This window comes from Pungitius pungitius, chromosome 12, assembly GCF_949316345.1.
Source record: "Pungitius pungitius chromosome 12, fPunPun2.1, whole genome shotgun sequence".
Classification (NCBI taxonomy): domain Eukaryota; kingdom Metazoa; phylum Chordata; class Actinopteri; order Perciformes; family Gasterosteidae; genus Pungitius; species Pungitius pungitius.
The window spans coordinates 14,850,074-14,867,203 of record NC_084911.1 but is presented as its reverse complement, the minus strand read 5'-3'; the positions used below and the strand labels follow the sequence as shown (position 1 = coordinate 14,867,203).

The 17,130-nt window shown below is 44.8% G+C and overlaps 2 protein-coding genes across 3 annotated transcripts; one reads left to right on the top strand and one right to left on the bottom strand.

Moving 5' to 3' along the window:
* Positions 1-94: 94 nt before the first annotated feature.
* On the top strand, positions 95-6,927 carry mettl22 (methyltransferase 22, Kin17 lysine). The gene is made up of 12 exons (XM_037475856.2): positions 95-286; positions 1,662-1,799; positions 2,532-2,742; positions 2,922-3,046; positions 3,204-3,244; positions 4,379-4,523; positions 4,856-4,927; positions 5,294-5,347; positions 5,662-5,742; positions 5,859-5,961; positions 6,211-6,379; positions 6,639-6,927. The coding sequence occupies exons 2-12, from the start codon at positions 1,694-1,696 to the stop codon at positions 6,732-6,734; spliced, it is 1,203 nt and encodes a 400-aa protein (XP_037331753.2). The 5' UTR covers positions 95-286; positions 1,662-1,693; the 3' UTR covers positions 6,735-6,927.
* Positions 6,928-8,354: 1,427 nt separating this feature from the next.
* prkar1aa (protein kinase, cAMP-dependent, regulatory, type I, alpha (tissue specific extinguisher 1) a) lies at positions 8,355-16,558 on the bottom strand. 2 transcript variants are annotated; one of them, XM_037475854.2, is made up of 12 exons: positions 16,455-16,558; positions 15,052-15,108; positions 13,366-13,553; positions 13,106-13,273; positions 12,757-12,848; positions 12,616-12,677; positions 12,484-12,530; positions 11,941-12,099; positions 11,093-11,153; positions 10,857-10,978; positions 10,526-10,607; positions 8,355-10,421 (listed from the first exon to the last, which is right to left on the bottom strand). In XM_037475854.2, exons 3-12 carry the CDS (start codon positions 13,537-13,539, stop codon positions 10,249-10,251), a joined length of 1,140 nt encoding a protein of 379 aa, XP_037331751.1. In that variant the 5' UTR covers positions 13,540-13,553; positions 15,052-15,108; positions 16,455-16,558; the 3' UTR covers positions 8,355-10,248. The 2 variants fall into 2 exon arrangements, with proteins under 2 accessions (XP_037331751.1, XP_037331752.1); XM_037475855.2 differs by lacking the exon at positions 15,052-15,108.
* Between the last annotated feature and the right edge of the window lie 572 nt (positions 16,559-17,130).

Here is a 17,130-nt window from a genome sequence, read left to right as displayed (position 1 = left end):
GGTCACCCGCCCATCAGGAGACATTTCCTGGCCTCATACACCTTGCACACTGTACCATGTATATTTTATTGTTTTCAACAAGACTGTTTTGCCACCGCGTGAAATATATTTAAAGCTAAAACGGATAATAATAATAATATGAAACTGAACAACAGGCCCACAGTCTTTGTATTGCGGAACCGAAGCCATGTGTGTCCGTTTCCTGTCGGGACGGTTTAGCTGGTGCACCAGATCGGACCGTAGCGACCTGTGACCAGGGTGCGATCCTCCGGATGTTTTCCAGCAGGTAGGCCGTGTTTCCTCCCGTCGCCCCCCTCCGAGCAGCGGTCACCTCAGTCTGACCCGGCGGGGTCGAGCGGTCGGTACCCGGACGTCCTGCTCCGTGACCCGGGGCGTGTGGGCCGCTAACTAACGTCATATTATTAGTATTGCTGTTTCTAATAAAGCTTGCGTTCATTCTCAATGTCTGTGTTTGGACAGTGACTTAACAGCTCCAAGAAGCAAACCCAACCAATGAACCCTGTGGAGTGCAAAATTACATTAATAATTTATATTTTTAATATGAACCTTTTTATATTCCAAAAATTACATTTAATTAAAATCAATCGATCACTTACTGCTAATATTAGTAATGAGATACTGCTCTTTGACCTTGAGAGGTTCTGCTTGGCCTCCACAGCGACACAGTTGGTCTCAGAGACTATTAACCTGTGAATCCTGTTCTTATCTCGTGGTCCTGATATCACACAGAACCGCCTGCGTCCACTCGGTTCTGGACAAGGTCCTTCTGTTGTCCTTCAGCCTGCTCCTCAGGTGCCATATTAAGATTTTTTAATTTTCTGTTTTATGTTAATATCACACTAATGATACATTTATGTACAAGCCACAGAATTAAGTTTGTTCCACAATCGGTATCTATTTTAGATAATAAAGATGGATGTAAATATGTATGTATGTACGTAAACAGTCATCTGTTTCATGCTGAAGTGAAGAGAGGCGTTGACCCCCCACTCTATTTAAAACCACACATGGTCAGAGTCGGTGTAATAAGAGCTGCACTAGGAGACTCTAGCTCATCAGGAATCAGGAAATATGTGGCAGGTCTATGCTCCTCCAGATCGGACACTCCATCAGATCCATTATTATTTCTGCTGCTTCTCCTTCATCTCCTTGTTCATGGCATTTTATTTTTTAGTCTACGTACAATACTAAAAAGAACGGCTTCAGTTGGAAATACCCTGCACCAACAGGTGATCTTCCAGAACAAAGCAATCTCTCCATCGAAACACTCACTCATCCAGGGAGAAAAGTGGTGACCGAGCAACAATCTCAGTCAAACACGCATTAAAGCTGCATTGTGTGTAGTGACCAGCGGGGGGCGATCCATAGAAGTCTATGAGAAAATGACTACTTCTCTCTTGATTTATTCCCTCAGTAAACATTGTATACATGAGTTTATGGTCTCAGTCTCTAGTTTCAAGTCTTCATGATGTTTATTTACAAAATGGTGGTCCATTTAGATATAACTACACACAACTAAATAAGCATTAGAAAATAAATAAAATAAAACAATAAAAGAGTAATACTTGTTCTGTACAAATGAACGTTTTATTGTCCCTGTAGATTAAACTGTTCCGTTTTTCTTGTCATTGTGTGCCCAGTCTCTCCCCTCCTGTACCATGAATGATCAGCCATGGACCACATCACCTTTCACCATGACACTGTGCTGTCAGACGTCCACATGCTGCAGCCCAATGCAAGCCACCTCATGACACGCCTCAACTCTGTTGGACAGCCAGGTGTGTATGATTGTCACTGTGTAGTGCAGCTGTTATACACATGTCACATCAGGTGACCCTCTAGGAAAGGTAAACCCAACGCTGTCAGCAAAGACCCGATTCCATATGAAAAACATACCTCCCAAAGGCTATATCATGTCATATTTAGGTAAACTTTCGTACATATCATGTGCACAATTGAATCAATTTGATCCTGTACTGTCCCTTTTGGACATGATGATTTGTTGATGATCCGTCCATTTTCTGGATCAGCTTCACCAATGTGAGGAATTTGTTCTTTCAAAGGTAATGTGTGTCTACCCTTTCCACCAATCATAACAATCACAATGCAGCATTAAGACGAGGATGCACCAGTCACACTACACGGATCAATGGGCGGCTCGATCTCGGATCAATGTGTCCTGTGACTGGTCTGAATGTTAGTGGGCAGGTAGCTCCTGCCATCAGTGTGTGAATGGATGATGACATGTAGGGTAAAAATGAGTGGACCACTGTATACAGAGGATATGCAAATGTTCCAAATACAGTCCATTTATTGTACTTACACCCTTAGTGTTATTAATATTAAATACATAATGAATAAGACTGGAATCATTCTTCTATGTGAGGAAGCTAGTGGCTTCCGAAGGGAGAAGATGGCGACTGCTGGGAGTAAAAAAACAAATGTTCTGTGTCACTGTTCCACTTTGTGTCCATTTCATCGTCTCACTGTCTAACTGTTCCTCCGTCCAGTCTTCCTCACTAAATTCAGGATCCTGTCAGATGGTGAAAAACAGGACAACAGTGACCCAGGCAAGGAGGCGGAGCCAAGTGATGAACCAAGGGAAGGCGTTGATAAGGACACTCAAGTCACGTCAAGTCAAGGAACCGATGAGGAGGAAGATGGGGCGGGAAATGTGAAACCATTTCTAGATGTGGACGGAGATCTTGACATCAAGCACCGGTACGTTTAGTCCACAGCTAAATCCTGGGGGGCTTCAAACTGGACCAGCACCAGTGGTCCACTGCTCAGAACTCACCTCTTTAGTGACGCTGTCCGTTTTGTCATTCAGAGGTGCACAAAAAGCCTGGTTAGATACATCGCTGTTTTCCTCAGATGCATTTCATGCTCTTCCTCTGCAGACCGAGGAACAACCCCAACGAGGGGGGGGGGCGAGACCTGGTCTGTCCCGTCATTCTCAAACACTCTGACTCTGTACTGGAAGAGGAAGACGAGACTTCAGATGATGAAGGCATTATAAAGATTGGTAAGAGGAACCTCTTCTTCTTTTTCTGAAGCCTGCCCACACCATCTAGGCACAGGGCCTACTGCCTCATTCATTAACGCACGCTGCCTGGGATTTACCCACCTGCCATTAGAGGAAGGGTGAATACAGCACTAACTGAGGAAGGTTTGTGTTTCAGAGCACACGATGGCTACGACCCTCGAGGACGTTGGCAAACAGGTCAGTAACGTTTTCTGATTCATGCATTCATTTCACAAAAACAAAGGGGATGAATATCATATACATATGGGCCCGAGGCCACCTGTGGTTACATTTAAATGCTGGTAATGAGGTATATATAAGGTATCTGTTAGTCTGGTGGTGGTCGTACCTGCCGGAGGTCATACCTGGCGGTGGTCTTACCTGGTGGAGGTCGTACCTGTTGGAGGTCGTACCTGGCGGTGGTCGTACCTGGCGGAGGTCATACCTGGCGGTGGTCTTACCTGGCGGTGGTCTTACCTGGCGGTGGTCGTACCTGGCGGTGGTCGTACCTGGCGGTGGTCTTACCTGGCGGTGGTCTTACCTGGCGGTGGTCTTACCTGGCGGAGGTCATACCTGGCGGTGGTCTTACCTGGCGGTGGTCTTACCTGGCGGTGGTCGTACCTGGCGGTGGTCGTACCTGGCCGTGGTCTTACCTGGTGGAGGTCGTACCTGTTGGTGGTCGTACCTGTTGGTGGTCGTACCTGGCGGTGGTCGTACCTGGCGGTGGTCGTACCTGGTGGTGGTCGTACCTGGTGGTGGTCGTACCTGGTGGTGGTCGTACCTGTTGGTGGTCGTACCTGTTGGTGGTCGTACCTGGCGGTGGACACCTGTGTGTGTGTCTTAGCCACATGGGAGAAGTAATAGTAAATAGTAAAAGGTTCCAATCCCAGCGCGAGATGCTCCCCAAAGAACACACTGCTCCTTTGACCCCATCACGCCTGGAGGCTGTTGGCTTTCTGAAGTAAAAAGAGCAAGAGCATGAGGATCCTTCTACAATGATCTACTACAGTGTCCAGCCACGAGATGTCCACTGTAGGGAACCCAAACGGCCCGTGTTTTATCGTACAGAAGAGTCAAAGCACTCTCTAAACAAACTAAATGAAGGACAACACAGATGACGCAGCTGAGAAGAGGAGGTCCTTGAGAGCAGTCTTCAGAGGAGGACTTGTCGTCCCACTGAGCCAATGACGACCTCCTCTCAGTGTCCGTATCCGTCGATACACTTGTCCAATATTGCTGCCTCCGTACCACTACCTCCATATTGGTGTAGATAAAAAGCTCACGTTGAAGTGTGGTGCCATTGAGGCCCTGTGTCTTTCTGCCCCCCCTCAGGTGTGGCTTGGGGCCTTCCTATTGGCTGACTTCATCCTCTCTAAGCCGCACATGTTCAGAGGAGCTACAGTCCTAGAGCTGGGAGCAGGAACAGGCTTGACCAGCATCGTCATGGCAACTGTAGCCAAAATGCTGTACTGCACAGGTATAGTGCCATCCAGCATTTGTGCTACTTAAAAATGAAAACAGGGCAATTCAATCTGTTCAAACTGTCCGTTTCTTCAACGGTCCACTTATTGCTTAAGGCTTTTAAATTCTATCTGCATTCCAGAATGACCTTCTTTAAAGTTTCTCCAATGGGCGCTATGCCTGTAGTGAGCTTTCCCAATGCCAGCCAGCGATGAAGCATATTGATGATGCAATATTAGAAAGTGTGTAACTGTGTGGAGGGTCCGTGGAGACCGGAGGAGCCCCACAGCAGCCCCATCAGCTCCTGTAGACATGTTGGTCTTTGTATCACCTGATTTTGTTCCACAGATGTGGGAGAAGACCTTCTAAGCATGTGCAGGAAGAATGTGACCTTAAATCAACACATAATAGAGCCTGCAGGTGAGATAACAATGACAATTGCTCTTTTTTTCATTTCCTTTGGAATGGCTTCTTCTGTTACCATGGTTACTTAAGAGGGATGAAACTACATCCTGTTCTTTTCATCCTGGAGGGAAATGTTTCTCCAAACTAACAACTTTTGTGTGAACATTTGTGTCAGGCAATTATTATCACTCCCACTGTGATTATTGTAATGAAGCATTATCGATTAATATATATATATATTCATATATAATTGTGTTATCAACCGATTATCTGGATGCCCATGCAGTATTTTTGTGATGCATAATGAACAGGGAGACTGAGAAAGCTACGAGTGTTTGTTCTTCAGTGGTTCTTCGTGTGTTTCTACATGTTATTCATCAGGTGGAGAAGTGCGAGTGAGACAGCTGGATTGGCTCCAATATGACCTTTGTACAGGTAACACACACTGTTCCTCTGACCTACAGTCCTGTCTTGAAGCTGTCATTACCAACACAGGCTTTTGTACAAAGTATTGAATAAATATCATTAAGTGTGTTCAATACTTTTTTTCTTGTGTCATTTCACATTATTACACATAACTTTATTCCTGAACTTCTTTTTGGTTTCTCCTTTGGAAATATATTTACTGTGAAAAATGGTGACGTGTTCAATACTTATTTCACCCGGTGGACATTTGGATGGATTGATTCATGTGGCACCTTAAAACCACAGGGATAACTTAACCTTAATGATCTGTGTCTTCTCTGTAGACGCTGATATGGAATTCAGGTGGACAGAGGAGGAAGTTGCCGATTTGTACGACAAAACGAAGATCATCATTGCTGCCGATGGTGTGTCTTTGTGTGTGTGTGTGTGTGTGTGTGTGTGTGTGTGTGTGCGTGTTGTCGAAGTGCCACCTGGTGGCCACAGGAAGTCGGCCTCCTGTGACGTGTTTCCGCCCCCACAGTGTGCTACGATGACGATCTGACGGACGGGCTTTTCCGAACTCTGTATCGACTCTGCAGCAACTTCCGGCAGACCTGCACCATCTTCATCTCCTTAGAGAAAAGGTGAGGAGGAAAGGCTGCTTCATCAGGCAGTCCTCCACCTGTTTGGTCTTTAACAACATTCACAGCACCACCACACCAAGTATTCATGGTCCTATTTCCTCACGCTGTGCTTTGGAGGGGGTAGTACTGATGCTTCCCTGGTGAGGTGTCCAGTTAGGACACTGTACACATGCAGTTCTTCATGAGACACAAGTATTGTTCCTTCTAAAAACCAGCCTTTAAACACTAAAGCTGTTTCCATCTGTCAAGGATGAACTTCACCTTGCGACACATGGATGTCTCCTGCGACGCCTACAACCATTTCAGCCACTGTCTGTCCCAGCTGGAGGAGCAGGTGGACGGGCGGTGCAGCTTCACTGTGGAGCAGCTCCCTTCGGACTTTGCACAGTTCCTTCTTTATGAACGCATAGAGCAGCTGGTAAGGGAAGCAGTCACGCACATTTAAAGTAGCTCCCCCCTTCAAGCCTTTCATCTTAATGTATGAGAAGAAAAGCATGGTACAAGAAACCTGTCGTAGTGGTTCATAACAATACACACAATAGTATACGACACAAAGCATCAACATAGCAGCTCTGGTACCCAGGAGGAGCTGTGGTGGCCTGCAGCTCCATTCTAAGCTGAAAGATGGACGGCTTCAGTGATCATCATCATCATCAACAAACTCCTTTTTTTTTTAGGAGCTGTGGAAGGTGACCGCCACTCCGCTTCCTGTTGATGCGCACGCTGTCAAAAGTGCCCCCACTCCCAAAGATACCGAGCAGAACTCCAGTTAGCATGTAAAGCAATGTGTGATGTAGTCAGCCAATAGAAAGAGACAGAGAGTTCAGCAGAGTTTTTAAATGTTTCACTGATTTGAGCATAAATGTAGAATAATTTATTTCTGATCTTGATTCATGCATTCACATCCAGCTGTTGTTAAAGCTTTTTAAAGTTGTACAGTGTGTCTAATTAAATCTAATAGATCTAATAAAGTCCCTCAGCTGGCTCCTCATTCCATTCCATCGGCATGCTGTTGAAAGTATTCATATCTATTGAATAGGTAGAACATGTTGATATTTATACAGACAACCAAACAGGGATTTCATGTGGTCTGCAACACACCAGGTGAGGCTGGTTTTTAGTGCAGCGTGTTAAGGTCATGGGTGGGGTCAGCGTAAACTGGGCATGATGTTCGGTCCTACCTGAGGACAGAAGACATCAGCTATGGACAGACGGACACACAGCGTGCCAGAAGGAAGGCCTTCTCTTCCACCCAAGGAGGTGTTTAATTCCACCTTTAACCTCTACGCCTCAATGCTTCCACTGGTTATCCCCTTTTTAACGTAACATTGCAATGACTTGTGGGTAATTCCCTTGGGCAAAGTCAGCATCTAATGTTGTCTTACAGAAAGGGCTGAGAATGTCTCAAACACCATCTCAGAGTTAGCAGAGTGCGCCTCAATGTCTGAATCCGCGAGGGGGGGGAGAACGTCAGGCTGAAGCCTTTTGCTGCCACATGTCATGTCACCATGACAACGTCAAAAAAGGGGGATTTTTTTCATACTATGTACGTCTTCCACGATCTTTTCTCATAAAATGAGGGCATTTAAAATAATGCTTTTACTGTTTTCCATCAAAACAGCGCAAGATAACTCAAATGTTTGATGAATAGATGAGACAATTTTATCTCCATGTGGGTTTTTTGTTCCATTAGTTGTGAACAAGAACTTCAGTATTCGCTGAGTTATGATATAGCGGTTTTAATAAAAAATGGTTGTGACAGCGTATATTTCTCACAGTGCAGTTTGCTCCAGCTAGAGGACCATGAATGAAGGACAAGCACAAGTTTTATACATTTCAACATGGGGCGTAGTTGCCTCTCATTGATTAAAACATGCTTGTCTCCGACAGATTTAAACAGAGTTGGTGTAAACGCATCTTTTTTATGCCACCAGCACTTTCCTAACTGGGTGTCATCATATGCATTCATGTCTGAATGGTCCTCTCCTTTCATTCCTTAGATACCTGTAGATACTGAACAACATCTGTCCTACACAAATCACACCGTGACGTCCCTACAGAAAGCATGAGAACCGAGGTTCCAACTGTATATGGTGTTTAGGGCCAAGGGAATAACCCACAAGATTTAGGGAAAGGGTTCATAAAGTGTCAACAAGTGTGCCAGAGAGCCTCAAACGCCTCAAAGTCTGAGTCCGTGAGGGGGGATTGAGATGGGCCCCAACAAGGAGCTGTTTGAAACAGTGACCTCTAGTGGTGAGGTTGCAAACTGAACACCACTCAACCCCCCCCACTCATTTGAAGTGTGTGAGAGAGGACTTTACCATTTATTACTACTAGAAAGTATGCTTACCAATAATAGTTTTTCACAACTAAATAACTGTGCTTGAATCAAATGAAATCAGAACAGGATTAGAATTTATTTATATTTGAGATATAACTAGTCTGCTCAGCGAGCACAGACGTTTACAAGAAGTGGCTGAGAAAAATAGTTCACATTTTATCATCATGGCAAAAATGTACATGTAAGCCTTTACTCAATGGCAATATCCCCCCCCCCCCCCCCTCCCCCCACGGAGCAGAAAAAGGACTGGTACGTATGTTTCCCCCACTGGTTTGATCAAACATAAGGCCGTTTAAACATGAGTCAAATGATTCAGACCCTCTGGAAACACGGCCCTCTTTTTTAGTTAATAACCCAAACACGGCTGCATTGAAGCGTTTCAGTCATACTGTAGTCGTAAGGCCGGTTAAACTAAAGACAGAACCGGGTCCAAACAGGTGCCGCCCTGCTGATAAACAGTGGACATCCAACACTGCGTGTAGACAACGAGGTTCCTACAGGCTGGACCAAGCGATGCTGGACAAGCTGCACATCGGGATGCTGACTCATTGGTTGGGTTAATTAACATGCATACTTTAGGTATCAAAGTGTCGTAGTTGACACGTCCACCAAGCAGCAGCATCGGCCTGAAGGAAAGCTTCTGTCTTCTTGGAAAACCACGCTTTCATATTGAGCGGATTGTTTACCAGGCACACAGCGTTGCATCATGGGAAACGTGCGATGCAGCATTACGGAAGCTTGACTCGCTCATTTGTGACAGACAACATTGAAGTGTAGACGTTCCGCTTCCATCTGACCAATGACCATCTGCACGGAGTGTGCTCCAAACACAAACACGTCTCCAATACGTGGAGTTCAGGAAATCACTTTAAAATACGGGCAGTTATATTATTATAGGTTCATTTAGTTCAATAGTACATCCTCAACACAACACTGATATAAGCAGTGGAATTATAACACAACCAGTAAAGAATAACGGACTTTGTGATGCCGTGGGTCAGAAAGTCAGACCTCCCGAGAGGAACCTTGTTGGGATCAGCGAGCCTTAAAGCATACACTCACTTCTGCGATTAAAGTTTTGTACATCACAAAATCTGCAAAAATATATAGTGATTTACTCAAAATACGTAGATTTGTAGCAGAGGTGTACCTCGACATTGGGAAGTGTGCAACTTCACAATGAAATATAGCAACAGTTAAAAAGCAAAAGGTAAACAAAGAGAATGTTGATTACTGATTCAATGTAAAAAACATACAAAAAATGAAATGATGGCAAAGCGGAAATTAGATGCAAGAAGAGATGAAATGAAGATGATGGAAGTGCTGTTTAAAATAAGCAGTGGAGGAGACTGGAATGAATTGGGCTTTTAAAAAGAATCTTCCTCCGTTTGAACAGCCGCCACACGGTAGAAGTACAACTGGCATCGATAGCAAGAAACAGGGACAAGAGGACGTAACCATGGTAACATGCCGAGGTCCAGCAGGTGTATTTAGCATTTCAGTATGCTAACAGTGCTAATCAGCAGCACGTCATAGAGCAACGCACTGAGCACATTTTAAATTTGACGTGACGGTTGTGACAATTCACTGTGAGGGAGACGTGGAGAGCAAACTGAGGTACCAGCTGTGCATCACATCATCAACGGACCAAGTTACACACACTGCTCACCTTCAGACCTGGCACCTGACTGTGGGACTATGCAGATCGGATCTAGACTGCAATTTGTATGAATACTTCCTTTTTAATAATGTATGCATCCCTCATTAGCTAATCTTAGCCAGACTTTCAAAGTGTATCTATTTGGTTTTTGCTTCAGCTCCTCCCTTCACAGAAAGCACATGACGTCTCCTGAGGACCTGCAGAGACAATAAAACCAGTAGGAGGCGTAGCAGGCGTCGTGTGGTAACAGCAGGAGGAGATTGAAGCCGATGTGCGGGGTGGACGCTCAGACTGAGAGGGAGACAAAGCTGTTGTACTGCTCAATGTTTCTCTTCAGGATGTCCGAGCAGGGACCCAGGACCCGCTCAAACCGGGGCCGGTCCAGCTTGACACACTTGAGGGGGCCGCATGCCACCACGGTGGCAGCCCGGGGCCGGTTCATCAGCAGGGCAATCTCACCTGGGGGGGGCACGGGGAGGGGTCCACACAGGTATGTCAGAAGGCTCTGGTTTTTAAATGGACTTGTGCTGTAGATGGCAGACGTCCGCCAAGGTCTGACTTACCAAAGTAATCCGAGGGTCCGAGTCGGCCCACCTCCACAAACTCCTCGTCCTCTGAGCGCCTCTGGAGCACCGCTGCCGTCCCCTGAAGGCCAAACAAGACACAGCTTGCATTGCTTTTCATTGGAAGCACCTTACCGTGTGGCACTGCTCACACTGTGTATGTTGAACGCATGGCTTTATTTGGCGGCTGACTGATTATGTGTCACATGATGATGAGAAGCACAGCCCTGCGCCTACGACAGCAGGATCCTACCTGCTGCAGAGGTGAATAGCAAGGAGAAATGGGCCTTGCTCTTTAGTCTAACAGGAGCATGCAGAAGATGGTGTGTACCTCCAGGATGATGAAGAACTCATCTCCAGGCTCTCCCTGCACCACAATTTTCTGGCGGTCGACAAACGGGACGATCTCCAAGGCGTCCGCCACCGTCAGACGCTCCCACTTATCCAGAGACTCTGTTTAGGAGCAACACCGGGGTCAAAGGTCAGCAGTTCCCTTCCTTTATGTTAGAGTACGCCCCCCCCCCCCCCCCCATCTGCCCGTCAGGCAGTAGAAGCACACGTTCTCACCTAAGATGGACACCTTGCTGAGGAACTCCTCATACATCTTCCGCTTTCTCAAAGTGCTTCCCTAAAAAGAAGAGAAGAGGGATGTTTCCTCGTGTAGCCCTATGGCCAATTGGGTTGTATCTTGGAATGATTGTATTTTATTTGTGTGTTTGTTATTGTAGTTAATGTTGAGCATGTTTAAACATTGTATTAATTGAAGGGATAGTACTCCAATCAGAAAAGAGGGAGAGAAGAAGAAGAGGGACGAAAAAGAGGGAGAGAAGAAGAAGAAGGGCAGACACGAGAGAAGAGAGAAGAAGAAGGGGATACGAAGAAGGATGACGGACAACAACAAGACAGCGTAAAGTGAGATAGTAGAGGGATTCACGAGCGGAACGGCGAGTGACTCTCCACTAGAAAAGACAGCAATATCTGCACGATTTGCGCTACGTTGGTTTTGTTTTGTGTAACGGAACTCGGATAGAGTACAGTGGACAATTGATTGGGTACCCACGTTTGGTTTATGTATATTAGTTAGTTACCTGCCGGCTTAGATAAATAATGGTTGGACAGAAGCCTAATGTTTGAGTGTTATTTTATGTGTATTTGTGAATCCCATGTCAAGTAAAAGGTTAAATGTATTCTATTGTGTACGTGGTATGTCTTCCTAAATAATTGGTGTGATAAGGTGCTAAAATAATAGGGTTAACAGTGTAGTAATCTAGTATTGATTATATAAATTAAATAGTTAAGAATTCGGGCAGCGCACTCCTTTAACAAAGCCAGGACAGCTAGGGGGCGCTACACTCGACAGCTCATTGCTGCCACAACGTCACGTCAGCTTTGGCACGTGGGACGGCGCCGCCTACCATCAGTATTCTCCTGTAGCTGTCTCTGTCGATGCCCCACAGCTTGACATTGGACTTGGCACGGACTGAAGCTGCTCGAGGGGTCCCATAGATCAGAGCCAGCTCCCCAAAACTTCCCCCCTCACCAATGCTGGTCACCAGTTCATTGTTCACGTACACCTACATGGGTCAGAACAGAGGTTTTACAAAGTACTGACACACTGCCCCCTGCATCATTATGGGGGTCAACAACGTGCACAGGTATGGAGACTATCCAGTCCTTTCATTACAGAACTGACTGTACATTGGATTCATCGATTGCTGCAGATGTTCATTTTTTTTTACCAGCTGTGGCTTTGGGACACAAACTGTGCTCCGCTACTTCCTGCTTAATCAAACCCTAACACAGCGTTTCGGCATAACCACCAGACGTTCTATTGAAGCTCCGTGTCATAGATGGTTTGGCTGGAACATAACTCAGAGCTTTAGGTGTTATCAGAAAGATAACTGGTTTCATTTTTAAGATCACAATTCAAAAGTGCATAAAAACATGAAGGATCTTACATCCATCTCTCCCACGTCAATGACGTAGAAGTTGTCTCCCTCATCACCTGGATCAGGAGCAATGAAGAGGCCCGTCAATGAATGACCACAAGAAAAACACAACAACCTTTAAATGCAGCGTGGAAAACTCACCCTGTTTGATGACCGTTTCCCCGGCGATGTAGTTGACGGAAAACATTGCGTCGAAAATGTCACTGTAGAGAGAGAACAAGAGCGGGTGAGGAGGAAATGGATGAAAGAGGTTGATAACTAACACATGGAATGCAGCGTTACCTCCTCTCGTTGTCGTCCAGGTGGGCAAACAGCACGTTCTTCTCCATGGCTTTGGCCAGGGCGGCCATGGTCTTGTAGTCTTTTGGGATGACCTTGGGTTGAGAAACTTGTTTAGATTTCACAGGAACAGTTCAGGGAATATTGAGAATACAATAAACTTGAATGAAACTTCAATACTGCAAGTCAAAATAGATCAAAATAATTATAAAATGTGCACTGAACTGAGTGCTGTAATCAATACAAACCACTCAATATAGTTCAATAAATGATTGTTTCTCTATCCGTTTCCCATCTAAATAAATGGGGCCTTGATGTGTGAGGATGAGGACGCAAAGACAAGACAGCTGACCTTTCTGACATAGGACGCAGCGTCTTCCTCGGTGTACACCTCAGCACTGATGGCTCCTCTTCGGGTGCGACCCCTCACCACGGGGTTCATGGGAGGAGAAACCTCTTCCTCCCGGGAGTCTGACCTCGAGCCAGACCTCTGCTGCGCGGCGATCTGCTGGGCCTCCTCCTGCAGGGACACACGTTCACAAACCCATCACGGTGACACTCAAGGGACAAATCAAAGCAGGCAGACATGCTGTCGCGTGTGTCCGTCTCCACCTTCTGCAGTCTTTCAAAGTGGTCCCTGAGAAAGTTCATGGGTCGGTCGGGCCGGGCCGTGCACAGCTGGATGATGCATTCCTTGAGCAGTTGCTGGATGTTGTGTTTCTGGACGTACTGCTCACACTCTTGGAGGCTCCGCTCCTCCTCGCTGCTGGTGCTGCTTGATGCCATCTTTGTGTTGAGACCTGGAGGGAGACGAGATGGTCACACAAAAACAAACCAGGAAGCTGTATTGTGTCCCCAGAATTAATGTGCAGCAGCTAAAGGTTACCTAGGCCTGAACGTTGCAAATAGAATATGAAGGCATGCAAATAATTACCAGAACGAGTTGACTAAGGCTGTCATTTACTGTGCTTCAGAAGTCTATCGATGGTCATGAAGTCATAAAGTAAATACATTTATTGTTGTGTATATATAAAAAAGCAGTGAAAATGTTATATTTGAAAGACCAAGTGCTGCAATGTGTCGCTCAATATGGATGTGAATGTACGTAAAGTCCACTTTGCTACAAAATAGGAGACTTAAAGGTGGGCTCTTAAATATTAGATCTAAAGCGGTTATTGTAACCAAAGTTCATCTATTTTGTCTTACTGAAACGTGGCTATCGAATGGAGAATATTTCAGCTTAAATGAGGTAACTCCTCCAAGTCATGTTAATTCTCATATTCCCCGAGCTACAGGCCATGGGGGTTGAGTGGCATTTATGACTCCTGCCTTTTAATAAATCTTAACCTAAGATGGATTAGAACTCATTTGAAAGCCTTGTTCCCAGTGTTTTGCACTCAACCTAGAAAACAATACAGCCGGTTCTCTTTGTTTGTATTATTATTTTTGGAAGTTTGGATACAGATGTGGGCCCTGATACATGCTTAGAAGTTTTTCCTTTTTACACGCCCCCTCAGTTGATGCCACGCCCCCCCCCCAGTTGATGCCACGCCCCTGACCCCAGATCAGGGCCAAAATTGTGAATGTAAAGAAAATGCAATTCGAAAGTGAAAAAAAGATTTGAAACCTGAAAATATAAGATTTGAATCTGTCATTTTAAATCTGCTAACTAAAATTATAAAATATATTGGGAAAAAAAGATATTCAAGAACCGAGTAAAAACTATATCAAACCCCAAAATACTTTTTGTCCACTTATTTTTATTTTGAATGCATTGTTGTATTTTTCAATGTTCAAGACCAAAACTGATGATCAAAACTTTTGGCCTAGATTTGTTTCCTTATATTACTACCGTATTAGCTTCTCAGTGCGAATACGTCACACATACACTCACCTAAAGGATTATTAGGAACACCTGTTCAATTTCTCATTAATGCAATTATCTAATCAACCAATCACATGGCAGTTGCTTCGATGCATTTAGGGGTGTGGTCCTGGTCAAGAAGTCTCCTGAACTCCAAACTGAATGTCAGAATGGGAAAGAAAGGTGATTTAAGCAGTTTTGAGCGTGGCATGGTTGTTGGTGCCAGACGGGCCGCTCGGAGTATTTCACAATCTGCGCAGTTACTAGGATTTTCACGCACAACCATTTCAAAGGTTTACAAAGAATGGTGTTAAAGGGAAAAACATCCAGTATGCAGCAGTCCTGTGAGCGAAAATGCATTGTTGATGCTAGAGGTCAGAGGTCATGGGCCTACTACAAATAAGAAAAAGAGGCTACAATTTGCAAGAGCTCACCAAAATTGGACAGTTGAAGACTGGAAAAATGTTGCCTGGTCTGATGAGTCTCGATTTCTGTTGAGACATTCAGATGGTAGAGTCAGAATTAGTGTAAACAGAATGAGGACATGGATCCATCATGCCTTGCCATGATTGATTGCCATCATGTTACTACTGTGCAGGCTGCTGGTGTAATGGTGTGGGGGACGTTTTCTTGGCCCACTTTAGGCCCCTTAGTGCCAATTGGGCATCGTTTAAATGCCACAGCCTACCTGAGCATTGTTTCTGACCATGTCCATCCCTTTATGGCCACCATGTACCCATCCTCTGATGGCTACTTCCAGCAGGATAATGCACCATGTCACAAGGCTCCAATCATTTCAAATTGGTTTCTTGAACATGACAATGAGTTCACTGTACTAAAATGGCCCCCGCAGTCACCAGATCTCAACCCAATAGAGCATCTTTGGGATGTGGTGGAACGGGAGCTTCGTGCCCTGGATGTGTATCCCACAAATCTCCATCAACTGCAAGATGCTATCCTATCAATATGGGCCAACTCTTCTAAAGAATGCTTTCAGCACCTTGTTGAATCAATGCCACGTAGAATTAAGGCAGTTCTGAAGGGGAAAGGGGGTCAAACACAGTATTAGTATGGTGTTCGTAATAATCCTTTAGGTGAGTGTACATGTGTATATATGAAATGACATGTTTATGTGATGCATTCGCTTTTCTGCAGCGTGTCCCTGTTAAATCAAGAATGGGATTTATGGTCTTCTCCTCAGCCACAAGCCACTGGCTGAGTCCCGCCGCATCGAGAGGGACGTATGGTTGGTATAATGTTAAACTCCTCTATGCACGGTACGTTACTGCACCGGGGGCATGGCACACAGGCTGCTGGGAGGACGGGTCGGCGACCTGCAGACCCTCCACAGCGAGGATCGGAACCGTGAACCGCGAACAGTGTCGAAAGGAACTCTTGTGCAGTGAATCGCGTTGACTCTGGTACAGTTGTTAACGCTGGCAGATGCGCAGGTGATCGTTAGCGTGAGTTAAATGCGACGTGCCAAACAGCTAACGTTAGCTGCAGCAGCTCACTTAGCGCTAGCATTAGGGCAACTAACGTTACTTCCTCATTTCTATGTAACGTTACACGTTAGCAAAAGACTCTTCTCGTCACCAATGTGATACCAACACAGTACATGTAATTACACCGTAGGATGGCGTATGATTAGCTAGCCATGTTTAAAAGTAGCCATTTTAACCAGCGTTAGCTTGGCGAGCTAACCATTAGAACCACTGTCCCATATCGAAACTATGGCAAAAAAAGCGTAACAGACACAAATAAGTGAAACGCTTTGAACAAATGCACTTACAAAAAGAGTAAAAACGAATTATTGAACCTGGAAACTTCTACTCACCGAAAGCAAAAAGACGTGAGTTCTGTAATTTTCTTCTTGTCAGAAGAAAACCACAATTTCCGCATAGAGTTTTTTCACAATAAAATATAAGCAACACTTAAATTGATATATAAAACATAAACAAATGTCCTACTGTTACACATTCAATACAAACATGGCAGGTCTGATAGGCACCCGAGAGAAAATAAATGGTCTGATGTAATTATTTGCTGGATGGTTTCAATAATAATCAAACAGAAAATAGACATCACTCCTTTCCAGCTTAATTATGGAGGGTTTTCAATTTCATAATATTTTCGGTTTCGCACTTTTGTCAAATAATCAGAATCAAGTTTATTGGCTATTGTGAATTTGACCCGCTTAGAAAAAAAAGAAAAATAAATGAAGATAACAATATGCAATATAAATGATTCCATGGATATACACAGTGTCTTGCAATTCAAATAGACTTTTCCATTTGATCAACACAACATTCATAGTACTTTAAAGACAACATAAGTCTACATCTGTTGGAAGTCTTCACCATCCTGAGTCAATACTTTGTAAAACCCCTATTCGCTGTAAGTCTTTTGCGGAATGTCTCCACCAGCTTTGCACATTTTGAGATGTAAATGTAAAAACATTCAGGTTGTAAGACACAGAGAGGCTATTTCAAGACATCATCTCTGTTTCTCCT